Genomic DNA, 27,945 nt, shown 5'->3' with positions numbered 1-27,945 from the left:
TCGAAGAAAAAAAAAAGAAAGAAAGAAGAAAAAAAGGTGGACCTATGCTTTCTATAGATAGACAACCTTATCTAGAATGCCATCAAGGTAGATAATAACTACTTTCTTTCAATAAAGAGATACAAATAATAAGAACTATAACATGTTTCTTCAAAATACTAAGAGGTGGTGGCACTGGAAGGAGTAGAACAAAATCATTTGGACAAAGTGGAGAGTTTTCCCACAGGCTAATATGTGGTATCTTACATTTTTTTAAACTCACTCTTTTTCAACTATCTCCCTGTCTTTTAGGAAATTTAGGATTATCTCAGATTAAATTTCAAGAGCTTTCTGAAAAGCAAAAGAAAAAATTTAGTTCTGAGCTCAATCAGAAGTTACAGGCTATGACAATATCCAACATTAAGGTGGACTGTAATTTTTGCATGTAAACAAGTAAGCTGTATAAAATGGATGAATTTATTAAATTTAGAAAATGAATGGATTTCCATCTAGTCCAAAGAGAATATAAATCCAACTTGTAATATAAACATATAATAGTATTTTACTTGTAAATAGTGACAAGGGTGCATGAAGTTCCTAAAAATGCCCCACATGTTTAAAATCAACAGCATCACAACACTGAGCCTTTTTCCTCACGGGTTCAGAATGTCTTGCAAATTACCTAATTCCTTTCCTGTGGCAGTTCCAGTTGAGCTACTCAATGGATTAAGACTGTGTTACGTTTCTTAAGGGCAAACTTGTGAAAAATTCTGATCCCCTTTCCCCACTTTGCAAATGCTTCTCTTATTTTGGGCAATATTGCTGTTATTGTATTGCAAACCTTCCTCTGTGATTGTTTCCCAAATGCTTCGTAAAGCAATTTTTAGATTTTTTTTTTAAGGTCTACCTTAGAAATTGAAAAAAAAATAATTAGAGTGACCTGAGTAACTCACATCCATCAGTTTGGATACATTCATACACCCTTAACTTACACTGTAAACTAAGTGACTTAGACCTGATCTTGAATATCTTGTTACACCTAAAGACTTGCTCATAAGCATACAACTAAGCACGCAAACTGCCCTTTTTTGTCTAATGGAAAGACCCATCTCAGAGAAATTCAAGGATAGGAACAAATGCTTTTGGGGTCTGGGCTTTAAACAGTAGTGCTATAAGCAAGGCTTACGCTGTTTTCACTGTATCTTCTTATTGCTTTAATTAGATAGATTTTGTAAATGGTGTTGTGAAACTGGTGCACTTTTCTGCAGAGAGGTGTATATACAGACATGACCTCCTGGCCAACTGTGTTTGAAAGCAGACAAATGCCTTCTGGGCAACCAAAACTCCTGGTGGCCTGAGGAGGGCTGAGCTGAATTTCATGCCTGCACACAAACATGAATTAAAAGAGGCAGTGTGAGTTTCTCTTCCAAATTTTTCCCTTTGCACGCCTCTGCTCCACACTCTGCCTGTCCCCTGTCTCTGTACTTGCTCTCATTTCAGACACCATTGCTCGGTTGTTCCTTTTTTCCGCTCTCTGCTTCACTTTTTGTGGTTCCCTATGAGCAAAAATGGGGGAAAGAAGAGAGACTAGAGCCGAAAATCTCACTCACCTCAGGCATGTTTGGGTGAGTCCCAAGTTACACGAAATGGCAGTATCCTGTCCTCAATTTTTGGACATTTCCCTGCATTTTCCTAGATTTGTAGGGCAAATCTGATACCAGAGGAGCATTCTCTGTCTACTCATCTAGCATCCCCCGAGGTACCACAATAGCCTTGTTATTTAGGTAACAGTGCTGTCTTTCTTTCCATTCCTATGGGAACGTGTTAAACCCCCAAGCTAGATATGAGCTCGATATGCCCAAGTGCGTAAGATACCAGCATCCAGAAGCCTCGTAGGGGAGCAGGAGACAAACCATCCCCTAGCTGTCAGGTTGCTGCCAGCAGGCTGAAGGAGCCAGGAGAAAATGTGAACTTCCCTGCAGACAGATCCAGCATACAAATGTGCTCTCAGTAAAGCTAGATGCCAAAAAGCTACTGGTGTCCCTCCAAGTTAATGTGGTGGTCAGAGAGGTGAACTCAAAAATAAAGAGGGTTCTGTGCAACCACATAAATTCCCAGTTGGACACAGTGCTTAAGCTCCACTGACCTTAAGCAATTGCTGGAAGCGTAACAGGTACTTAAGCACTGTGCTCATTAGGGATAGCTTCAGGGGTGTGTTAAGATCTGCCTGCACCTATGGTTAAGGTGTTTAACTGAAAATGGGCTTGAATTTTGTCACTGTATTTTGCCAGGATGGATGTAGGCACCAATTAGGGGCTGATAGAAAAGATAAATTTGTTTGAAACCTTTTTATGGCCTCTGAATCTTTGCACAGCAAAGATAGACAAGCAAGAGCAGGTCAGGACAGAGGCAAAAGAACACTTCCAAATGTTTCCTGCCCTTCCCAACTCCATTCACTCCACAGATGAAGAATGACTCTTTATAGGGGTTCAAGAAAATGTTGTGTAAAATGCAGCTTTTATGGTGAATGTAGGTTGTGGTTGAGATTTTTTTTAAGCTTTAGTCTCCCACTTTCTTTGTGAGCTAATGTAAATAAATTCCCTTTTTGTTGGGGAAAATCTGCTGTGCTAACACTGGATTAGAATTGCTGGGGATAGCTGCTGTACTTTGTAACCTGAAGTGTACTTTTTTGACTGTTATGTTTTTTTCTTCAGATTAAAAAAAAAAAAAAAAAAGAGTACAAAAAAAATCAAAAATAAATAAAACAAGAACACTGCCAGCAACAGCCATGCTGTAACTGTGGCTTCTCTCTTTTTTTTCTCTGTACAGTATTACTAGTAAATAAATCTGCCTTTTCACTGCGCCTACCTCTGTGTCTTTTTACTGTGTTTCTCTCTACCCACCAATCTTCAAAATGCTCTGTGATCTCAAGGACACACCACACTGGAGCAGCCTCTCTCACTAAAAGAAATAAAGTACTAACTACACAGTTTGTTGTTTTTTCTTCTCTCCACTGCTGTGCCCTGCTGTTCGAACTGTTATTTCTCATAGTTGCTTCAATCCATACTAACTCTTCATACTTGTTACTGCCTCATTTCTCTTTTTCCTTCCCATCTTATGTGGTTCTTTGACATGCATATCATGGACCAAGTTACTTTAGGACTTCTTATATTTGAAGATGACGTCATCTTGATTTAGATCAGTAAGACAGTATGTCCCAGGTCTACTCTTTCCTCATAGAGGGAAGAGTTCCATGCAGTACATATGCAAGTCCCCAGATATCATCACTAAAGAATTAAAAGGTAGTCAAAATAAACAGTGTGAAGCTTCTTCCTGGCTTGTCACAGAAATTGTCCTTTGTATTTCAGGACTGGAAGAAGCTTGACAATATCTGACTTGCAGCAAATAATAAAAAGGAATAAAAGAAATATATATATATACATATATATATATATATATTTCCCTCCAAAATGCTATATTTACCCAAGTTTAGTCAACAGTGTAGGGATTGATAACACAGCCAGGTGCCATAAACTCTCTTCTCACAAACTATCTGTTCGGCATTCAGCCCAGACAGCCATGTAGGAAACTCACCACACATTTCCCATTGCTACGTAAGTACTACCCCCCTCTGCTTCTTTCACCCTATATCCATCCCAAAAATTATGCATGCACACATACCTGAGGCTGCAGTACTCTTTAGTGGAGTAGAAGGAAATGACCACTTGTCCTTGTTCTGTTGCTTTATAATATCATCCTGAAAGATTTGCAGCAGGGAGGACTTCAAGCTCTTCTTACTTGCATAGAAAGTACAAGAAAATTTGTTTGCCCTCAGATGCTCTGTGAGTGATGGAGAACTGGTATGTTTATGCCCTCAAAGGACTGGAAAACTGATCACAACTGCTACACGATTTAAATTTCCTTGGGTTTGCAAAGATCTTCCTAATTCAGAAGGTGCATTACTGTGGCCAAAGGGAGAACCATGACCCTCAACTACCAGCAGTGTCCATGCAAAGAACATGCACTAACAGGGCTTTTGTCATCGGCTACTAATTTAGTGCAGACTACTGAAAATATTAGGTGCATATTCCATTTGCTGACTCATACCATGGCCTGTGCTGTACTGCTACTCTTCATCCTTTAATTTATTTTAATCATTTATTTATTGCTTTCATCACTTACTTTGGCTGAAAACTCTTTCACTCCACGAAATCAGGTCAGACAAAGAAAGGATGAGAACAAACTTGACAAAATCAGATAGCACTGTTGCCATTGAAGTTTCAGAATGAAAATAATTGCATACACTTTCCCCTTTTAAGCCACTAGGAATAAGAAAAGCGAACCTTTATTTATTTTTTCCCTCCCACCATCATAGTGTGTTGGAAGAAAAGAAATGTTTAGGTAGTGAGATAGTGTGGCAGTATCCTGGAACTCTTAAGGAGTGGTTCCCTGGGAGCCAGTGACTTAGCAATGAAGTCGGATTTACTACATGGGAGGACAGCTCTCTCAATTTTACTTTCTTTTTCCTTTGGCTTTAATAGTGTCTCAGTAATGAAAGAAAGAGAGAGAGAAAGAGAGAGGCAAATTCTAAAAGCTTAACACATTCAGTAATCTGTCAGGAGAAAGGAGCGGAGCAGTTCTCTTTCAGATGGCCCCTTTCTTTCCTACAGGATCCTCACAACCTGCCTTTGGCCTGCTCAGCAATACTTCATCCTTCACACTGCACAATATTTTTAAGTTTACAGAAAGAAATCTCCAAGCCTACAAACTAAGAACGAAAAATTAAAAAGGGACTAGAAATTATCAACAAAATTATCAACAATCAACAAGATTGCCATTTACATTCCCCAGCTGCTGCAGAAGTTCTGCTCAGACATTCATCACCCTGTGTACATTCTTGTGAACTATTTGTAACTAACTGTGGTGCAAACACAGGCTGTTCCCTAAAGGACTTCACAAGACAACAGAGTATGACACAGCTCTGCAAAACTTTAAGTCACCATCCACTTTCACCTGTGGTAGAAAAACTACCTACTCCTTCATCAACAGCGTTCAGGTGATAGCAATCCACTTTCCAGATGAGATGAGGAGGGAGACAAATTAATAGAAACAGAGCACTCTGTATCGGACTTGGAAGAGGGTACTTCCCAGCACATAACCCAAAGGGAAGAGGGGGAAATGTTAGTGACTGAGAGAGACAGTGGGCCGCTGCAAATCAGGAGGAGGGAACAGGTAGTATCACCGACACTGACCTGCAAATTTAGGGACCTAGCTGTTATAGCAAGTAATGAAATCAGCTCCTGACTTTTATTCACAGCAGCTCCTCCCACGATAAGGAAACTCTCTTGATTTAGCTAGCAGCAGTGGAGATGCTGATCCAGTTTCTAGGAAGAGTCCCTAGCTGCTCTAATGACCTCACATACGTCTGTCTCCTACAGATCTACAAAGGTTTGCAGAAACAACACAATCCCCAGGATTTTAGTAGGAAATCTAAGCTGCTAGCTACTTTCCTGGGCCCAAGTTTTATCATCTACTTTATGGTTGTATTTTAGAATAATTAACACTATCCTACCTCTCAGTGCTATGATAATGAGTTTGTTAGCATCTGCCACAAGGCCACAAGAATATGGGGCATAATTTGTATACACATCACAAGATGTCCTCTTGCTGTTCAGTTCATGGAGATCTTTTGCTCACATTCTGCACTGCTAATCCAAAAAATATGAGCTTTCTGGCAGTCAAAATGAGTTTTTCACAGCAGTCAGGACTTTTCTGGAAATGAGAGATTTGCCATGATTATGGAGAAAAAGAGAGTAGCGGTAGCATGTTTGACTGCTTGTAAGTGGGAGAATGAAGGGACAGCTGGAGAAAAAAAGGACTTGTGCCCAGGGGAAATGGCTTCAAAAATGGTTCACATTCTCAGACATGACTAAACAGCTCAACTATCTTTTTTGAGTATTTCCATAACACACTACTGGCTACAGGGTCCCTCCAGCTATAGATGAGCCTGCTGCAGCACTGGAAGCAGGATGGCAGCTTTTGTGGAGCAGGAGTGTGTGTTGATGAAGCTAATTAACCCTGCATAGGAAGAGGTTATCTATTCCCCTGAGCATAGCCTCATGCTACAAAGACTGTGCTGCTCTTTATCCAGTGTATTTACCTCTAGGCATCACTGCTTTGTGCTCTTAGACATCCTGAGGCTTCAGTGGAAGGATGTAGTTTAGTAACAGCAGAAGATCTTGATCAGTTACATTTCACTGAAACAAGCTTCATGTAGAATACATAGTCCTGACAGTCTTTAAATGCTTTGTTGTGCTGCATCACAGAATCACACAGGATTGGCCAGGGTTGGAAGGGAACTGAAGGATCATGAATCTCCAACCCCCTGCCACATGCAGGGCCAACAAGCTCCACATTTAATGATAGACCATGCTGCCCAGGGCCCCATCCAACCTGGCCTTGAACGCCTCCAGGGACGGAGCATCCACAACCTCTCTGGGCAGCTGTTCCAGCACCTCACCACTCTGTCTGTAAAGAACTTCTCCCTGACATCCAACCTAAATCTTCCCTCCCTTACATGCTTACATGCTTAGATATTTCTCCTCAACACACTGTGCTAAGTCATGGAAGCATTTTTATGATTAGAGAAACAGGAGTTCATAGAGAAATTGTTGGTGCAGTAGAATAAGTGTTTCCACCTGCGGAAACAGCAATTGACTTGAGCAATTTTGTATTACTAGGTATGACCACGTCACCAGGGAGATGGGATAAAGCAATGAGGCTGCTAAGTATCAAGTGCAGTAATTGTGCAGAGTTCCACACTGAGAATACAGTCAAGCAACTTGGTGATAGTCTTAGGTATTATTCAAACAAGAAAATAGAAGAAACTGTAATTTCTGGGTTGACATGTAAAACACATTCTAAATGCACAAACAAGCCCAGCAGAACTGTGATTTTCCAGGTCTGTTTTTCTGCGGCATTTAAAAGACTACAAACATGATTTTTAAGTACTGTTCAATTCAATGAGTAAACATAATATGCCTTGGAAAAGCTGCTGAAACATTGCACACTGATTATTTCACAAGTTAGGATTTAGAGCTGGGAATAATGTGATCGATTGATGAATGCATCACAGAATCACAGAATGGTTGAGTTGGAGGGGACCCCAAAGCCCACCCAACCCCAAGTGCCTGCCATGGGAGCGCTGCCACCCAGCAGGTCAGGTTAGAACAGGGCCCATCCAACGTAGCCTGCACTGCCTGCAGGGATGGGCACCCACAGCTTCTCTGGGCAGCTGTGCCAGGGCCTCACTGCCCTCTGAGTGAGGAATTCCCTCCTAATGCCTAATCTCAATCTCTCCACTTTTTCTTTAAACCAGTCCCCTCGTCCTATCACAATTATTAGACCACGTAAAAGAAATCTCCTTACAGCTGAATGGAAGCTGAACGGGAGTGAGTTTCCAATTACAGTCCCTGCGGTAACTGCTTTGTACCAGAATTATCCACTATCAAAGCACTTGTTTCTCCTCAAGTTCCAGCCTTATCTAGTCAGTCATTTTCAACTATGTACAACTATGTCAAACAAAGTTTGGCAAAAAAGGTTAATAGAAAAGCTTATTTTTTTCAGTAAAAAGCTGTTAGATCTGTGAATTATGGTGATTCAGATTACTGAGAGTCTGTTGCTCAACTAGATGAGGAAAGAAAAAAAAAAAAAGTAGAAATAAAAGATACTTCCAGCTCTGTAGCCCAAGCTGGGGAAAAACACAGTCCTTCTACTAGCTTATGAATGCCCAGGAATGACATTTGCCCTAAGAGAAAGAGCCAGACATCTTCTTAAATTCAGAAATGCGAATAGTCCTGTGTACTTCAGTGGATCTGCCTATATCATTCCACTGCATTGAACTCTCCTTCACACAGCCTCAGACAGCTGAGGGAGGGACAGAAGGGTCTCCAAGACATCTATTTTGCTGAGAGACCTTCCTTTGCCTTCCCTCACCAGCGAGCCTGGAAGCCAGCAGCATGTGATCTCTTAGAAGCGTGGGCAAACATGATAATGCTGGGCTAGGAGGGAAGTAAAAAGCTATTGCTGTGTGCACTTTCATCTGGAGGAGCCTGGGAAAATCATCAGCACTGGAGCAGCAAGCATAGAACAGTTCTGATTCACGGGTGACAATAAGCAATCAAAAACAAAGCAGGGAACTGTGCCACACAGAACCCAAACCAAAACTTTCTGAACTGAGTAGTTGTTCAAAAACAAAGCTGGTTTTTTTTTTTTTTCTCAGTTGAAAATGCCTTGCTGGAGGTGCTTCCAAAAAATAAAAAATAAAATTTAAAAAAAAAAAAAAGAAGGAATAAGCAAGCCAATATTTAATTTGGAATACGCAGAATTTGGCATTATACAAACATTCTCTCCAGCTTCTTTTCATCCAGAACTGTTGGTGTAGTTCAACACAGTTTCATTCACAGTTTCATTCAGTGCTCATTTTTTTCAAAAAAAAAAAGTTCTGTTTGGATTCAAGGGGAAAATTCACTTGTCTGCAGCCATCACAACACTCCTTGCTGGAGGCTGGAGGGCTGACACTACAGTTTCAAGTCAAGTGTGTGATAATGAAGAGCTAGCCTTGGGCAACAGCTGTATGCTGTCAGTCCTGGATGACGTTTTTTCTCTGCTTGGTGTGCACAGCTGACTTTCCCACACCTCCCACCCCATGCATCTTTCCCTTCCCATACAGATTTGCATTAGCACCCTTTTGAACCCCACTGCGCCACACTGGTGTCTCGTCCAGATTGATGCTGTCATCAGAATAGAGGACTCAAATTGAATGTCCATTGCCATGTATGTAAAGACTACCATCCCCTTGAGCAGATGCTACAGGTTCCCAAGGGCAAACAAGTGATGGGGTGTTACTGTTGCTGGGCTCATTTGTGTGTAGGTACCCTGAGCAGAAATCATCCTTCCAGCGTCATGTGCATATCACTAAAAACCTGTTGGGAATTCTATTGTCTGTAGGAAAATTGACTCCAGGCCAAATATAATGTCTGAACGCAAACCAAACCTTCTCTTTCTCATATTCACCAAACAAAGAGAGAAAAATTCAAGGCAAGAGGCCGGAGGCAAAGTAGTAAGAAAGTGAGAAGTGATCAGAGAGACACTGATCACCTCTCCACAGAGAAAGACACAGATTAAAGCTCTTCAGATGGACATTGCTTCATTCTTTAGACAAGTCACCTGAAACATTCCCCTCAATTTAGCTGCATGTCTACCTTTTCAGCTGGAGACTCCCTGTCTTACAGTAGCAGTAGGAACAGTGGTTGTGACTATAAGGGCTGTCTTCAGTAAAGCAGTTCTAGAGATTCCTGTCTGTTCCAGTCTGAATAATTAATGCTGAATATAATGGAATTACTGAGACAGAGTTGCTGGCTCTATTTCTTTCTCCTCAAGGAGAAATCTATGTGTTTGGGTAGAGATAAGCTCTATCCATGCAAGTATGTGATGCTGTATGAGTGTTACTATCACCGCAAGAGCCACCAGCTGATTAGTCATGTGAAGAGCATAGATAAGAAAGTAGGACCTGGCACAAGTAAGGCACAGGATCAATTCTCTGTTGAAACCGAGTGGCATCACACAGGCTGTAAAACATGTGGTTTCTTGTAAGTCCAGACACTTGCATTCCCATTCTGGCCCAGGAAATGGAGATCAGCAAAGGTAGACAGGTGGACTAGATGGTCTCTGTGGTCTTTTCCAACATTAGTGATTCTATTATGCTAACCAGAGAAGGCATGGTTGATATTCACTAGCTCCTCCAGAATGAAGAGAGGCAGGAGAAGCTGGGCCTAGTGGTGGAAAATGTTTCTGAGAGGAAGGAAGAGGAATACATGTCAGTCATAGCTGTAGACTTTCTCTTCTCCTCAGAAGATATAAAATAATCAGGATATTTCTTTTCCCAAATTATTTGGGAAATATGAGAATAGTTGATTAGCATTAGAATAGCTGGGAGCATCAGTTTGCAGATCAGTTTAGATGTGCCCACAACAGCAGGGAGCATAGTAAATTGCAGGCGGACAAAAATTCAACTTTTTCAGCACTGATGCTGAATGAGGTCTGGATTCCAGACAGCTTGACAAGTCAAGTCCCCATTTGGAAAACTTCTTCCTATTTCCAAATCACAGTCCTACTTTTCTATGAGCAACCCATACATCATACAGTCCTCAATAAACAAAACCTCAGCAGACAAAATTAATCTTGGGAAACTTGATTTTCATCATCTTTTTTTTTTTTCTTCTTTTTGTAGTGCAGCCTGTAGCAAGCTTTTCCTAGGTCATATCTACCATAACACAAAGACAGATATGCTGTGCTGGTGGTTGAGAGTAGAGAGGAATACAGGCCACAGAGACCAGGAACAATCCCAGACTTCAGTGCCAGGCAAGGCATAGGTTTTGGAGAGTGGCGAGGAACACCATATGATTTAGAGCTGGACCTGGGTACAGGATTTTCCAGGAGATTTGTGAGCCAATACCTGTGGTTCTTTGTGGATCCACAGGGCTGTACTGCAAGGAGGACTATACCCACATCATTCCTGCTTCTAACCGGGTCTCTAGACAGACATGAAACGTATGCATAGCACTAACTTCAAGCACAAAAGGTCCCATACTGACCTAGACAATTTCCCAGACAAATGGCCAGCTTCAGACTGAATATAAAAGACAGAATTCAAGTTTTCAGATTACTTCAGTTAACTTTCAGTTAACTTCACTTCAAAATCCTGTCTGGGTTTAAAGATAATCTCTCCGTAATCTTTGTTAGGACAGGATCAGCCCAAGACCTTGTCATTTTTGTCTTGAAAGCTTCACTGAAACACTGCTTTAACATTGTGCTGGACTCAGCACTGAGCTGAGACCTTACCATCACAAATAGATTTCTGCTTGCAGCAATTCTGACTTGCGAGCACACATGCATAGATGTCTGCATTTGTGTGTGTCCTTCCTGACACAACCATTACAGGCTTCAGTTTATGGGGAAAAAATAGTTTTAATTCTCAAAGCTTAATCCTCTGTCAGCATTTGCCATTAGTTTTTTCAGTTCTACCCAATCTGAAGCTCCCCGAGACAGAAAATGCCCTTTTTTCCTCATTGTTGATATATGACATTTGCCCAGGATGTAGCAACAATAAGACAGATGTGGAAAATATATGGCGTCTCTTGTCAAAACCGGGCCTCAAACCCACATCTGAAAAAACCTGGTAAACATTCAGCTGTGCAGCACTACCCTCTCTGGGAGCAGCAGTTGGAGTCCTGGCCCTGCTGCAGTCAATGGGAGTCTTGTTACTAGTTTCTTGGGACTAGGCTATAAAATAAATCTCTGTGTGTGAGTTTGTGCAGGCCTAGATCTTAAAAAATTCACAGGCTAAGGAGCTTTCTATATGGAAGTATCTACTACTGCACAGAAACCATAAGTTTAAATAAATATATGACTATTATAAATACCTACTTTCCATGGAGGGAAGTTAATTCTGAAAGAAAAGTCTATTCTGAAACCCTGAATATCTTGTAAAGCTTCCTCACATGTTAAAAAAAAATAAAAATCATTACTAATCCTATGAATGTAGCTAGTATGTTCAGTATATTCTTTTCGTCTTGAAAAGAGTGATCTAAGAGTTCAGCATTAGGTTGACATTTGGATTAGTTTCTATTCCTTCAGGGAATTCCTCTTTCATTTGTATTAGACCAGTGAGATTGAGTAGAACATACCCTGCACTGCAAGATTTGTAGGGCTTCAGTTAAATAGGACTGACACCTGATGGGGAATGAGGGGCTGCTGCCTTACATGTAGAAGTACTGCTGGAGTGAGTGATTCAAGAGAAGGAGGAGGTTATAGGGTAAATAAGAACAGCAGGACTGCTCCCAGAAATACTGAATGGAAAACTACCAGGATCATGAACATTTAAAATAATTACATGGTGCCAGGAGGGTATTATTTTTCTTTTTAGGCGAAGTAATTAACCCAGTAAGTACACACAATACAAGCCATAGCTTGGCAACAGATGTACCATGAAGTTAGACTTCTTTCAAGAACCATATCTAAGTCAGTGACAACTTAATACAGTTCATAGAGAAGTGACAGCATCTCACATTTCAACATCTGTACCTCGTTCAATTGACTTGGCCAGATATATCACTAAATTAGCCACCATTGTAGGTATTTATGGAATAATCTTCATTACTTCCAAGCAGTAAGTAAAGAACTGAATGGAACTGGTCTTCAATATCTAAACTATGACAGACACTTTAAACCATCAGATACATTGTAATATTTAATGTGTATTTTAAGACAAGGCAAAGATAGGAGTAAGGTAGTAAGTCTTCTCACTGTAAAAGTTACTATCTTATAACCATTCTGTAGAGTAAGAGTCAGGGTCCTTTAAAACACACCTCAAAACACCCCCTGAATATTTGCATCAAAGTTATCCATGCTCTAAAATTTTCCTTAAGATCAGAAGGAAGACAAACTGGATCAAATTCCCGTGGTTCTAGAATACAGGATGCCCACAAAAAACATACAAACAAACAAACAAAAACTTTTAAAAAAGCAAAAAATTGTTCTGCTTCTCCTCTGTGAAAGGCCCAAAGATCATCAGAGTATTGAATAAAGATAGCAGACACCTTCTCTGCTCTCTGATGCCCCTGACCAAGACTGGCCGTGGCCTGATGAAAACAAGCAGACCGTGCAGCTGTGCAGCCATCCTTGTGATGCTGCCATTTTAAGCTCCTGTATGGAAGGAGGGTTAGAGCACGGTTAATAATGTTTTCACCCAGCCCCAAATGTTCTGAATCTGAGCTCTTCACTATTTCTCATGTAATGAAATGTCACAGTGTTCCACTGGGGCAGAGACGTGCTATTACTGTTACATACAAAACAAGGAACAAAGTGGTTGCAATGCGGGAGCCCAAACAGTTCCTCAGAAACAATTTTCCAAGGCTGAAGTGGATTCTCCTGTTAGCACATTTTTAGTTCTGTCTGAGCTGAGAAGTCCTGAACAGAAAAGCTAACACAAATGGCTGTATGTTCCTTCATTGTTTTCTTTTCTGTTTTCTGCAACCTTATGGCAACTTACTCTCAACACAATTTTCCAGAGAGAATTACCAAAATTGCTGATTTCTAACAGGAACAGCCTGACATAGTCAAGGCAATCAGTACGCCTTAAACCATGGCAGTCAGAGATGTCATTACACAACAAATACAGAGCGTTATCCCATTTTATCAGAATACAGTCTACTTTTTTCTTTTATAGATGCAATAAAATAACACATTGCAAAACAGGAACTGTTTGGCAAATACTGAAAGAAAAAAAAGGGGGGGAAGGGAAGGGAAGGGAAGGGAAGGGAAGGGAAGGGAAGGGAAGGGAAGGGAAGGGAAGGGAAGGGAAGGGAAGGGAAGGGAAGGGAAGGGAAGGGAAGGGAAGGGAAGGGAAGGGAAGGGAAGGGAAGGGAAGGGAAGGGAAGGGAAGGGAAGGGAAGGGAAGGGAAGGGAAGGGAAGGGAAGGGAAGGGAAGGGAAGGGAAGGGAAGGGAAGGGAAGGGAAGGGAAGGGAAGGGAAGGGAAGGGAAGGGAGCGCGGAGAGGGTGAGGGAAAAGGGGGAAAGGGGGGAGGGGAAAAGGAGGAAGGGAAAAGGGAAAAGGGGAAAAGGGGAAGGGAAAAGGGAAAAAAAAAGGGGGAAGGAGAAAGGGAAATGAAAAGGAAAAGGAAAAAAAAAGGAAAGGGAAAAAAGAAGGGAAAAAGGAGAGAACTGCCCAAGTGAAGATGAAGGGGGAACATATGGTACCTCTGTAGTCACGCTGAACTGTTGAGAGCAAAAGCGAAGGAAAAAGGAATGAGGAAATGCTAGCCTGCAGTGCTGCCTTCCCAGATGTTCCTTTAGAGAATGAATATGTTTCCCATTGTAATTCTAAGTAGAGTTCAGCATCCAACAGCGACTCTTGCAGAAATCCAGAGCTCAGGGAGCTAAGTTCAGATTCAGGGAACAGCAATTCATAGTCCCATTCCACTTGAGTTGCACTGAACAAGCCTCTGCTTGTGTCTCCATCTGTTTATTTCCATTATCTACATACAAAGCCTTAGGCCAGGCACTGTCTCTCAATGGTATTTGCATTGTGCTTAGTGCATAAAATATCTCTGTTCATAAAGGCAATTATTTTGTAAAGTGTAGGCTTTAGGGTAGCACTGAATATTTCATATGACCACCACCGTTTTCCAAACAAATAAATTCCATGTGAATTCAACTATTCACCTTTCTTCTGTTAAAGATAGAGAGGCAAATTCAGCCCTGATGCAAATGTGTGAGCATCCCATTGACTTCAATGGCCATTCAGCTTAGCTCTGTCAGTACTGCATTAGGCTGTGGGTCCCATACTGTCTCTCTGCTCTTACCATCTGTCTTTCTTTGCTAATCTAATTCCTTATTAAATAGGGCATCTGCAGTGAACGTGAACACATTCTGCCGATCCTTTCTCTGCAGCAAACATTGCTAAAGGCTAAAATTCCTGAAAGTTACAACTCCTTTGAATGTCTCTGCTTTTGAATACCACGTGAGGTTCTTTTAAGGTGGCCTGAAATTCAAACTGTTAATGTTTAATATTCCTGAGAATTCAACCTCTTTGTAATCATATATTGGATATTCAGATATGCAACTAAGCTGCTTAGGAAATTGTTACCTGCAGCAGCACACAGATCCATTGTCTGGCCTGGAGGGCAGAAAGCACGAGGAGCAACAGTGGCCCCAGGCTTCTTCAGCCCAGAGCAGAGGAGGCTGTATTTTGGATTTGGATTTGGGAGCCAAGGGTTGGACCCGAAGGTCCTTGTGGTTCCCTCGTAATTTGGGATATTCTGTGATTCTGTGATTCTATTATTTGCTGCTGTTCTTAGAAACAGAGTGTGGAAAGTCCAAACAAAATACTTGAGTAGTTAAAATAAATCAAGTGCAACAGTTAGTTCTGTCTGTTACTCAGCATGTTGTGAAAAGAATTGAATAGTTGAATAAAGGAAGAAGCAGTTTTGAACTTAATTTAAACTCAGACTGAACTCGTTATGAAATGAGAGCTGCCGAGGATCAGGTCATCTGGCTCTTATTTAAAGCAAAAGTAAAATCAAAAACCCAAACCTCTCATCTTTTCATCGTGCCTCCACAATTTCACATTTCAGGCAGGACTCAACATAAAAGCACAGTGATTCTTTCAAATTGAGGCTTTCTAATTCTTGCTGAATTTGGAAATATAAGAAAATCCATGGGAAACTCATTTTTCTATATTTCATCCTCAGTTTTGTGGACAGGATGGGTTTGAATGTGCAGTGTGACATTTGGTGTCCTATTCCTAAAGGTTCTGATATTTTCTGGTCCTTGCTTGTGTTCAGTTTCTGCAGAATGTCTGCAGAACAAGCCGCCACTTTAAACTGTTACAGTTTAAAATCTTGTAAAACTAAGTAATAATTCTGGCACAGAAGCAATAAGTAATTGAGTTGCAGGTAATGTGAATGCTAATTCAAGCCCTGATGTAATTTTATGCTCTCTTCATGCTTTGTTCCACTGGTATTATGGGCTTACTGTTGAAATGAAAGCTGTGAAAAATGTTTATCAGTAGTCTGGTGTAGACTCCACACTGCTTTTTCTCACCAGGATAGCTAATTGCCTTGGGAAGATGCTTTATCATAACTCCTCAATGTCTGTGCTTCTTTCTCAAGGCAGGAGTGGAAGGAACCAAGCAAATAGACCTGATGAAGGGAAAGGGGCATACAATACAAAGCTAGGGTATATCCTATCCAGATCAACACTCTCATCAGGCATGGAAACGCCAGCAGGTAATAGTCAAGCCATCTGACTCCCAGAACTTGAATGCTAGCATCAAGCATGCATTCAAGGTGAAGCATCAGTCATAATTGGTTGTTGATGCACTGGGGAATCTAAGTGTTTTAAAATCTCTCATTGCCTAAGGCATGCTTCAGATTTCAAGCTTAGTCAATGCATATCATGGGACAGATAAACAGTTATGAAAGAAAAAGCAGAAATGAGCTGGTAGGTTCCACAAGTCTGCAGACTGTTTTCTTGTGGACTTTGGATCGTGCTGTAGCTGATTTTTACATCCTTGAAAAGTCCTGTTCATCATCCTGCAGACACAAGAGTCACAATTTTTGCACTGCATCAACAGGATTTGCTTTAAGGACTGCAGGTTGTGACTGTAAAGAAGAGGGAGAGGACAGAGTCTATGATAAGCAAAGTCTGGATCCAGCACCCTCAGGAACCCATGGCTGGCCTGTGTTCATTGGGAAGCACAGGGCAAAAGAACCACTTTCATCTCCAGTCACATTTACTGCCATGATTTGATAGGACTGCCAGGCAGAACCCAGGTTTTAAGTTTCAGGACAATTTCTTTACTTTATCCGTGAAATGTGGAGCAGCCTCAGAAATTACATCCAGTTAGCCTATGTAGCAGGACTCAAAAAGCACTCATGAAGCTGAGGTTGTTATGCTTGTCATAATGCTCTAAGTATTGGCTGTAAGGTGATTGATGTGGCATCACCCAACATCCGACTTTGTGACCTTCTCTTAAATGTTAAGCCTTTTAGGTGCAAAACAGCACATTATTCTGATATAATACCATAATTTTTTTTTTTTTTTTTTTTTTTTTTAGTTTGGCTTTTGCTTTTAAAACACTTCATCTCTTCCTCTACTAGAGAGTCAAGCAATCCTTTATTGAACTTTTCCAAGCATATGGCTTAGATAAGAAACATCACAGGAGTTTTGACCAGCAAGTTATGTCTCTTTTGAGTGTTATGTCTGGAAAATGAAGCATTTCACTACCAATTTTAAGCCTGAGTAGGTGATATATGAGTAGCTGAGAAGGATATACCATATCTGGGAATTATGTTTGCCTGGTGATTTGCTTTTTTTGGGACAAGAAATAGTACTTTGAAAGCAAACACTATAATTTTTCCTAATTATATGTCATTTCCTAAGATTGCCAAACATCCACAGAAGCCAGAGCCTGATGCATCTTCTATAACTGAGCTGTAGCTTACTCTATAAGTATTCTCTCTGAAATAATTGAAACTGATTAGCATGCAGCTAAGTTTGGGTGAAGATAGGAGACTTTGTCCTCAAACATCTGAACCTTATCTCTGATCTCCTTTTGTTAAAAATCGGATTATTTCAACCGTGCACAATTTCAGTGATTTTAACTTGACTGTTGAGGCGTAAGCCCTGTTCAGTGCTCTGGGACTCTTCTCACAGAAAGAAGATCTACTCTCATTCTCAAAGGAGAATTCCCAAAGGGCCTCAAAAAGCCCTCTCTGCTGGATTTAATGGTTTTCCAGCAGTAACATGGCTCGTGCCATGATGGCAACAGAGTCCACCTGCAGCATTAACTCACATGTGTGTGTCTGGGAAAGAGCAAGATCTGACTGCTAGAGCAGAATTTACAGCACTCAAGCTGGCACATGTATAGAACAAATACAGGATTGAGAAGCGTTTTTTCATCACTCTTAACAGTGATAAGATTATAATAAGACATTAATTAATCCATCATCAGCCAGGCAAAAATGGCAGCTTTAACTTTGCTATAAAGAATTGATATGAAGTTGCCTGTTAGAAAACTTGCACACTTACTCAAAGTGTGTGACATTATAATCTTAACACAAAAGCAAGCAAAAACTGAGCTCAAACTTAAGCCAATTCAGATAGCTTGAGCTACATCTACCCCACTGCAGTTCATCCCTTAGCAACCACAACCTAATCAGGAAGATGAGTATACCTTTTGTGTATAGTGTCAGGGATCTTGTTTTTGCTTTGTCAAGGTCTGAAATACTCCTTCAAGGTTTTATACTGCAAAATCACTTTGTTTTATTTGTTTCTCCCTGGAGTTAACTATGAAAATTTTGTACTTCTAGCCAGGTGAAAGAATTCTTATTAGAGACAACTGTATCTGGTTATTCTAAGCCAACTAGGTGAATGCTACAGGGTGCATGTTAGAACAGTATTCCAGTAGTGTGTGTGCAGTCCAATCATTTCTACTATATGTTCAGTGAACCAGACACTTCTGTCAGATCTCTAAATGAAACCAGATCCAAAATGCCACACTGAAGGAGACCATGAGGTGTAACAGAAAAATTGACAGTGATAGGTTATCTCATAGGCACTCTATTACTATAGCCAAGTGTCAGCAGAGTATAACTGTCTCTCCTTCTCCAAAATAATGCAATCTGACACATGTAAGGATCTACTCTGTGGAGCCAGACAAGTTGCTCTCAAAAGGAAAAAACAGCAAAATGTAATTGGAAGATTCATCTAAAGATATAGTTTATCGAAAAATGGGGATTGCTTTCCTTCATCTCCACCAACTTTACTGTAAAGGCGTGAACACTTCAGAGGTCCACTGCTGAAGTATGCTTTGCCTGCTACTCAAAGGCACCAAAGAGGGAATTAGGCTTGACTGGATACTTATCACTTTTGACATTTGAGGAAGCATCCATAGCATTTTCTGGATATGTATGGAGCCTTTTCAGCTTTTGGCTCATGTGGCTGCAGGTCTAACTTTAGGTAACAGATGGGGCTGTAAAGATGTGCCTCATTTGCTTCAGTGTGCTCAGAAAAGTGCAGCAAAGACAGTTGATTAACTGATTCACCTTGCAGTTAAGCAAATTGAATGCAGTTCATTCTACTCTTGACTCTGCTGAGAAGGTTAGACACACATCTTTCTGAAATTAACACACATGCATCACTCAGGAGCGAGAAACTCCTTAGGCAGATACATTGAAATGAGCACCACCAGCACTTTGTCTCCCTCATCACTTTACAGACATGTACTTTTAGCACTGTTTGTATGACTGATGGTTTGGTATTTTCTCCCAGTAGAGCATGGTGATCAGCAGGAGATTATCTTTCCATCTCATTTGCTCTTGCTGCCTGCATTGCATCAACAGTGCTATGACTCTTTGTGGATGCAGTTTCACTTTGCAATTGAGCATTAATCACTTGTGCTTCTCTTTATAACATTCAGGCTATCATAAACCCTTGTTCAAGGTGATGAATTCATTTTTCTGCTGCACAGCTTCCACTTCCACATACAAAACTAACACTAGATGAAGTTAGTAGGTAATCTGCTGTCTTCGTGATAGGACATCACACTTTTTGCCTGGTGAAATGTGAGAATGCACTGTAAGGCAAATTATATCCATGAGTAGAAGAACAGACTCAGTTTTTCCCTTTGTTCCACCCAATTCAGAATTTTAGCTCATTTCCTCGAAAAATGTCAGTGTTTCTCTCTCAATATCATCATAAGCTGTATACTGTGAACAAGAAAGCTGAGATTGGAAGCAATTTTCTAAACAACACTACAATCTCTTCTCTTAGAATAGCTTTAACCCTAGGTCTGGTCTGTACTTAGGGTTTCATTGAAAAAAAAAAAAAAAGAAAAAAAAAAGTAGATTATGATTTTGAGGGCTTTATGCTAACTTAATAAGAGAAATTGTGAGGTTTTTAGTACACTGGCAGCTATTTTATGCTACTGCAACCAACTGTTGGGAGAATTTTGCCCACGGAGTAAAACCTGTAAGAAAAATGCACAGTACAAACACAAGCTAGTAGAGTTAGTTCATGCTGGCAATGGGTTTATTACTGTTGGTCACTGGAAATTATATTGGTGGATAGAAATTCCTGGTTAAAACAAGTAAGGAGAGAAGTTTGAGATTGTTGTTGCATGGCCTTGTCGCTACCAGATTAAAGCTGTGTCTGTTCTCCCAACATGCCATCCCTTCCCACACAACTGAAGAATGCTAAAACCACACTGGAGTACTGCTAACCTGGGCTAATAATGTCTAGCTGTTCTATCTGCAACTACTAATGCAAGTCTGTTTGTGGGATTCCTAAAAGGTCAACTTACTACAACCACAACTAAATTGTGCATACAAAATTGACTACTGAGCCTTTGATATTCATCCTCTGTAAAGGAGCAGCAAAGTACTTCTGGTGTGGTCAAGACCCAGCCAGCACTCTCTGAGGAATGACACCAGTCAGGGCTGCTCTCAAATGGGGCATATGTTCTTTCCCATTCTCTTTTTTTTCTTTTTTACTTTTTTTTTTCTTTTTATTGGTAAATAAGTGCAAAACACATCAGACAATAAAATCTGGGTAAAACAGTAAACAAACAGTCCTTTGGAGGAGAAATAAGCAACTCAGACAAATATATCACATCATTAGTTCTACAGTGTGTGCACCCACTCCAATGAAGAATATCACAGTCAGGAGTGGAAAAACAGATTAAATGAGCTAGTCATCTTAAGACAATTGCCATCCAAGAGACAGTTACATCATAAGAGAAGTGGCACCAACAGTAATCTCCATAGCAGTTTTGCTAAGAGTGATGATTCTATGGAAACAGAAACTAAAATACTCCTATTTTAACAGAATGAGATGAGCCCTCAAGGGCATATTTTCCTTACTGTGCTTTCTTATCCTAAAGAATAATAAAGTTTCCTTACTATTGTTCCAAAATATTGCAAGGTTGTGATTCCTAAGCGTAGCATACGTTAAAGAAAACTAAACGCAAAAGGCAGCTAAATTAGCAGTTTTCTTTACCTCTTGAATTATATCTTTGTCTTCATGTTCATGCTCCCATTCTGGAACCCCATGAAGCCATTAAGCTGTTTTGTGGTTCAGTAAGTAACTGTCAGCACTCTTGCTGAAAGATCTTTTACCCTATATGCTCTCTGGGATTTTTTCTCTTCCTTCACCTCATTTTTTTTCCCTCCTTCTCAATGGCCTTTTATTATTCACTGTAGTAACTGGTGACAAACTCTATTTTGTAGTTTAACATAGCATCCGTCTGCTGAGTCAGCTGGACACTGTCAAGAAAGCAATATAAGTACATAGTTTGATCTTAGTTTTTAATGACAAGTTGTATCTAGCTGAAAGAAAACAGACTAGGAAATAGCAGGAATCCCTGTGGTTCAAGTAAAGTGAAAACAGTTGCTCCAATGAATCCCACCCCTTGCCTCTTCAAGACCAGATTGTCCAGTTTGCTGATCAGGGATTTATGTCATTGGAGCTGAACTGTTTCCTTCCAATCTAACAGGGGTAGGATGCATTCTGGTGAACAACAACACATCAGCCAGCAAAACTGAGGTAGCAATACCCTCCAGAAGACAGGAACGTCCAGACTGGGAGAAGTAAATATCCTTTGGCACATGTGTGCAGCCTACCTTGTCACTAAAAGGGACCACTCTTGCAAATAACCCCTTCAGATCCCACAAATAACCTGAGAATAATACACCTTAGACAACTACCACATTTTGCAAGTGAACATCTGACTGTGCTCTAACTTCATAGCAGGTATAAATGAAAACCAAGGAGGAAATGAAGAAAGCTTGATTCAGTATAATTCAGTCACTGTAGGAGTTTTCCTGGTGAATACTCTTAAGTGCTTTTTCTGTCTTTTTGTCTGAGGAGACAAAATTTCACCCTAAATTATGTTCCTTCATTAGCTGCTCTTACGTTACAACGTGTCTCTTTGGGCCCTGCATCAGGTGTTGATTCATTTCTTTAGCAAGAACACGCTGACTGTTTCATATGGACACAGACTACTCCTGAGCTAGCAGTTGTATAGGATAGGGCTCCGAGTGGTCACCTTTAAAGCACAGAGTGGAATCTATAATCTGAAGGCATAGTGCAAGGCTCTCTGCTGCTAAAACAAACAGTGAAATTAAGACCTTAAATCTGTGGTTTCCAGTGCTTTTGGTTATTATTGTTGTTCCTTGGTTGATTAGGCTGGTTTTGTTTGGTTGGTTGGTTTTTGTTTCTTCGTTTTTGCATTTGTAGACTTACACATTTTCTAGAATAGCATTTGCCCTCTGTAATCACAGAATCATAGAATCAGGGAATGGCCTGGGCTGGAAGGGTCCTGAAGGATCATGAATCTCCAACCCCCACCACAGGCAGGGTGACCAACCTCCACAACTGATAGTAGACCAGGCAGCCCAGGACCCCATCCAATCTGGCCTTGAACACCTTCAGGGAAAGGGCATCCACAACCAGAATCACAGAATAGCCCAGATTGGAAGGGAACTGAAGGACCACGAATCTCCAACCCCTCTGCCACATGCAGGGCCACCAACCTCCACATTTAATACCAGACCAGGCTGCCCAGGGCCCCATCCAACCTGGCGTTGAATACCTCCAGGGATGGACGGGGCATCCACAGCCTCTCTGGGCAGCTGTTCCAGCATCTCACCACTCTGTCTGTAAAGAACTTCCCCCTGACATCCAACCTAAATCTTCCTTCCTTCAACTTAAAACCATTTCCCCTTGTCCTGCCATTAACAGAAATAATAATTAACAGTAATAACAGCCATAATAATTGACAGTAAGAATTTAACATGCCTTAGGAGCTGAATTGCATCTTAAGGTTTATTTTCTTTCTCCAGGCCTCATAGCAGTAAAGCAGAAACCCTGACATACTGAGGTCAACTTAAGCAAACCCTCCTGACGAGGGTACTGCCCCAGGCCATTGCTAACCAAGGTAGAGGTGCTTCCCCCCACAGTCACAGCCCTGGCCATGAAGAAATGAAATTCAAACACCAACTGCTGAAGTCTCCCTTTGATTGTTAGGAGCACTGAGTGAACGTGGGCAGATGTTTTCTGATTTCTTAATAGTTCTTTTAGGTTTTTTTCATCCATACTCTGCACTTTCACTGCACCTGCACCACCAAGAACTGGGCATCTGACTCCCAGTTTTGAACATCATCTTTCTTGATAACGTTTGCTGCTTTCTCTCCTGGCTTATGGAGGTTAGCTGAGAACCCAGACCAAATTCTTTCTCAATAGCTGCATCTTGGTTTCACTTCCAAGCTTGCATGGGTACTCCTCTTAAGGAAAAAGACTGTTAGCTCAGCTTCATGCCTGTTGTATTGTCCAGTCATCTTCATTGTTAAATTCCTGTCATCCATCAAACCCTATTCACTATTGAAATGAACAGCAAATTAAAAGAAACAAATAACTCAGCACAGTGCTACACAGAACTGGAGCTAGTGTGTACAGAGGTGGATGAAAAGCCACTGAGCCCTAATAGTGCTGATGGAGCTGCACTGCAACTGTTCTGGTTGAACTATTTCATCCTTCCCTGCAGAAAATGAGAGATGGAAAACTTTAGCTGTGCTAATAACAGCATGAGCAGGTACCACATTTAACCATTACAGTGTGCTGATGAATGTGAACATGCTTCAGACTTCTATTTATTCCAAGTGAGATTTCCAAGTTGCCAGGTCCCTCACACTACAGAATACATAGTGAAGTCCACTGAGGCTTATAGTACCTGTGAGCTTGTGAGATATGCAGAAAGTTTATCATTTTCTTATGTACATATTTTATTTCAGAGACCCTGGACTCTTTTTTTTTTTTTCCTTCCTGGTTTAGTACTGCTGTAATGACCTCTTTTTAAACTTTTACATCTTTCCATGTCAACAAGTCATATAAGTTACAGGTGGACACTTAAGTCAATGCCAGTGCCTACCAAGAGTTATGCAGAATGTTAGTCATGGCATGGATACAATATTAAGCAACACACATCTCCCTTTAAAATCCTGGTCACCAGACTGTCCTTCACTGTATGTATATAGGCCACGTTTACATTATCATCTTGGCTGAGAACAATAGTAAGTTTTTAAGTGTATTCACACCTCCTCCCTCTATCACGCTTATGAAATGTTGAAGTGGGAAGGGATTCACAGTGTGTGATGACTTTGCTGAATCACAAGAGAAAGTTGTTCCAGAGGAAATCAAACCAGAAACGCTTCTCCAGGGACATGTGAAATAGCAGTCAACAAACCCCAGTGGAAACATGAATATTCAAATCAAGTGCTAACCTTCAGGTGTGGTAGTAACATTCATCCAGGGAATCAATCTAAATCTAGCCTGACATTAATTCCTGGAAATAATTGCAATATAGATATAGAGACTGCAGCACCAAGCCCTCCCATATTCTGATCCATATTACTGCTCAGCTTCCTTGCTAATGCAAAATAGCAACAGAGGCATCTACACAAGGAACGAATGCTGAAGTTTGGCGAGTCCAAATATAGTGCAGAAAAGGATATACTGGGAATGCTTTAATGAAGTCTTAAAAAAACTGCTTTATGTCTCCACTTGTAGAACAATAGAAGATATAATCTGAAGTACAGATATTAGTAGAAAATCTGAGCCTCAGTATTCTAAAGTGCTCTACAGATATATAGTAAGGAGGGTCCTTTTGGCCTCTAATTAGCCCAGTCTGCACAGCATGAATAAGGCAATCAAAGAAGTGATCCAGAAAAAATAAGTAAAGAGTCACCAGAAAAGGAATAGAAAAAAAGAAGAAAAAAAAAGAATAAAAGGAGGGGGGAAAAACAACAGAATGAACTAGTGGTTCCTGCAGCACCAATTCCAAAGCAGCAATGCTCCAGGGGCATCGTAGCAGAGATGTATGCTAAGAAAGGATGAATCCTGTGGTGAAGTCATAGTATTTGATCATTTTATGGACTTATCAAAAATACTGAGGTCAGAACAAGAAAAAAAGTCTCCACTTCCACACATCTAAATGCATCTTTATACCCAGCAAGAGGCTACCTGTTGGCTCTGTGGGCTACACAAGACACCACAGCTCAGCATGTGGGAATTTCATTCACTCTTACCTTCTTCTCAAGGCTTAATGTTGATATAGGAATAAAATTGCAGAAGTTCTTCCTCCAGATGGGACTCACGGTTGCCTGCACCACGACCTGTAAGCTGTGACTGCAATCCTGACCTCATGCAAGTAGTGATGCCTAGAGGTTGGTTGACAAATGAATGGCGTTCACTAATAAGATGGTCTTAGTTAGGCTCCTAGATCCTCATCATTAGCCCTTTCCTTAGGATGCACAGAAAGGATAGAAAATCCTTCAGCTTCTACTCAGCATAGGACAGGATGGGATGGCATGGGATGGGACACTAATGGTGGAAAAGGACAAGAGCAAAGCAATCTTTCAGGCATACACATTCTCCATGAACAATGAAATGTCTTTGGTCTTGTAGGCACAAGAGAAATGGACGTGCTGCCAAAAGACCCGCAGAGGCTGTGCTCCTTTGGAAACCCTGAAACTGAGGAGAGGACAGAGGTAAGTCTCCTCTTATCAGAACTGATACTTAACATCCACAACACTGAATGCTTGATAGGATGAGTGCAACTTCCTCTACAAGGAGGGTATTGTGATGAGAACACTTCACACAGCAGACTCTCTTGTTGTGAACTGCATTCCTCTTAGTGCTGCTGTGCCTCTCCCTTAGAATCTGAAAGCCTGGTGCCCACCTCCTCCTCTCTGCAATGGGAAAATCAAGAGCCTGCAAAATGCTCAGAGAGGCTGCCCTTAGCTGGTAGCCTTGTGTGGTTGAGTTACTCATACTAATGAGAATCTTGGGTGGAAAAGGTGTGATGGAGCTATTCCTTCTTCTTTGCTTTTCTCCGTATGATCACTTTCATCCCACGTGTTTTTAAAACAGCAAAAGAATTTGTAAGAAAAATGTTGGGAGTAGAAAGGGAGTGAATGGGCAATGTGAATTCCAACATGGCTGAGACATCCATCTTCAGGGTAGCTGGCACTGGAAGGCATGAGGCATGTGTAAAGACAAAAACAATTGAAGACTCTTAAGCAATTTGGTACCATACAGTTTGTTTTAGACTTCTCTAAGGACAGAGGATTTTATTATAGTTAGTTAAATTTAGCCCAATAATTAATTCTTCTGTTTAGAAAAGCACTGAAAGAAAAATGTCAGCAAGTAATTATCTTCTTGTGGCCTATGAGTGTGAGAAGCGCAGGTCTGCTAGCTCTAAAATCTTAAAGCCAATGGTGAATAATCAGCTAACATCAGTATATGCAAAAAGTTTGGGTTTTAAATTAGAAAACTTTAAATGCAAAACCTGTTTTCAAAACTCTTTCTTAGATTTCTTTCCTCATGTACTTGCTAGCGTAATTTGCCTTTTTTTTTTCCTTCCCAAAATCAAGGTTTTTCTGCAGTTTTTACTGAAATGCAAATTCTATCCAAAAGGGGCTGAACACCAACGTGACATCAAAAAATATCACACTGCTAATAAACAGGAAAGATGAATCCAAATATACGTGCATAATGGTTTAGCAAATTTAAGGTTAAGTCTATACAAAGCATCCAATCAACATGCCATCACAGGTGCCAGTCCATTAGAATCTGATTTTCTTTAGGCAAATAACTTACCACAAGCAGTAAAAGTATGGTTCAAATTGATAATTCAAAGCAGTCAAAATGAAACTTTAATATTACGTTAAATCAGCTATGTAAATCATTCCAACTGTGGTTGGAAGGTGGAATTGCACAGGCATTTCCAGGTATTTTGATTCTGTGACTGTAAGTGCTCTGCTCAGCACCATATAGCTTCATGGCAGCTTGAGAATCTCAAGCAGGACCTGCACAACTTCTGGGAAAGCACTGAGCAGCCCCTAACATTCTCTGGATGAAATTAAGGCCATATTTCAGGAAAAGGAGGAAAAAGTTCAATGACTTTGGAATGTAATTTGTTTTAATAAATTAACTCCGGTGCTGGGGAGTGTAACAACACTCAGAACAACATCTGACTTAACACTGATTACTCCTTAGTTTTAGAGAAGATGTCACAATTCTTAATGATTGCCCCCCACTACAGGAGGATATTTAGTGGCAGAACTTGGTCAGAGGGAGGTTGAGCTGGCATTATCACTGGTGCAACATGAGCAGAATCTGCAAAATGCCATCATGTGAAAGTCAATAAAGACCATGAGAGTATATTGACCAGCGTGGAAGAAAATTAACCATAGAAAAAAGTGAAGCACTGAAATTTTCATCAATGACTTGCTAACTATTAGTGGAACAGAGAAGCTTAGTGTTTGAGACAGAAACTATGTGGAACAGTGGGACAGAAACTTATTTTCTGAGCTTGAACTTGCTGAGAGAGAAAAATCTCTAAGACCAAGAGAAAGCATACTCTCAGTCAGTAGAGATCAGGAAATAGAAATTAGCAATTCTTTTTTACTTTCAAGTGTGTACTTACTCAACTTGGAGGCCCAAGTTATCATAACATTCTCTTCACTTTCAACAGACTACTAGCAAGAAGTAACAAGCATTGCTTAGGTCCAAACTGCACACCTGACTGCATGGTTCAAGTAAAGGGAAACTGCACAGGTTTCAACAAAGCATAGGAAATGCTTATGTCTTGTAGAAATGTCTTTCACTAGTGAAGATGTGATGGGGGTCTCAAAAGAGGATAGGCAGTAAGCAGATGTTACACTTGATGCTTGTCAGAAGGCAAAGTAATACGCTGTTCTGAAAGAAAGAAAAAGTGTGATCCTTCCAAAGAGACATTGCATGTAGCAGGCTCAGAACTAGCCAGGCTGGGCCCACTGTGAAACACCACAATGCTTACTAATGATCTCGGAGTTCTGTTGGTTTCTTCTTCTTCTTTTTTTTAATAGTTAAAATTTCTTCTGTTTCTTTGTTATGCCTAAAACACATTCTGTTAAACCTGCAGCTCTTAGGGAGTTCAGAATATCATGTGCCATATTACTGAGCCTTTCCTGCAGCTCCCAATTAAAAAAAAAAGAGAATGTGTACGTGTGTAGGAGTAGCATAAACTGCAGCTGGTTTTCTTTATTTTTTACACCATCATTACTGCTTACTGGTAAAAAGGAAGATGATACATGAATACATCATTTGGTTTCTCTGCAACACTACTGCACATGAAGTTGGAAGATTACATTGGTGAACAACTCCTAATTTCAACGGAATATTTATGACTATTAAAAAGTTTCAGCAGTCATATACTGGAGATAGAAAATCTGGTTTTGCTCTTTTCTTGGTTTTATGAAAGATTTAATCACTGAAGGACCTCATTGAGTCCAGGCAACTCTGGAA

General features: G+C 40.6%; 1 protein-coding gene across 5 annotated transcripts in view; it reads left to right on the top strand.

Moving 5' to 3' along the window:
* Positions 1-27,945, top strand: part of PALM2AKAP2 (PALM2 and AKAP2 fusion) — a 248,699-nt gene that overhangs the window by 120,777 nt on the left and 99,977 nt on the right. For all 5 annotated transcript variants that reach the window (XM_048932439.1, XM_048932438.1, XM_048932435.1 and 2 more), the window contains one exon: positions 25,063-25,145. In XM_048932439.1, coding sequence (XP_048788396.1) covers positions 25,063-25,145 — 83 coding nt within the window. The remainder of the gene's footprint in view (positions 1-25,062; positions 25,146-27,945) is intronic.

Source organism: Lagopus muta, chromosome Z (assembly GCF_023343835.1).
Source record: "Lagopus muta isolate bLagMut1 chromosome Z, bLagMut1 primary, whole genome shotgun sequence".
Taxonomy (NCBI): domain Eukaryota; kingdom Metazoa; phylum Chordata; class Aves; order Galliformes; family Phasianidae; genus Lagopus; species Lagopus muta.
Note: the sequence above shows the minus strand (reverse complement) of the source record. Positions and strands in the feature narration are given on the sequence as shown.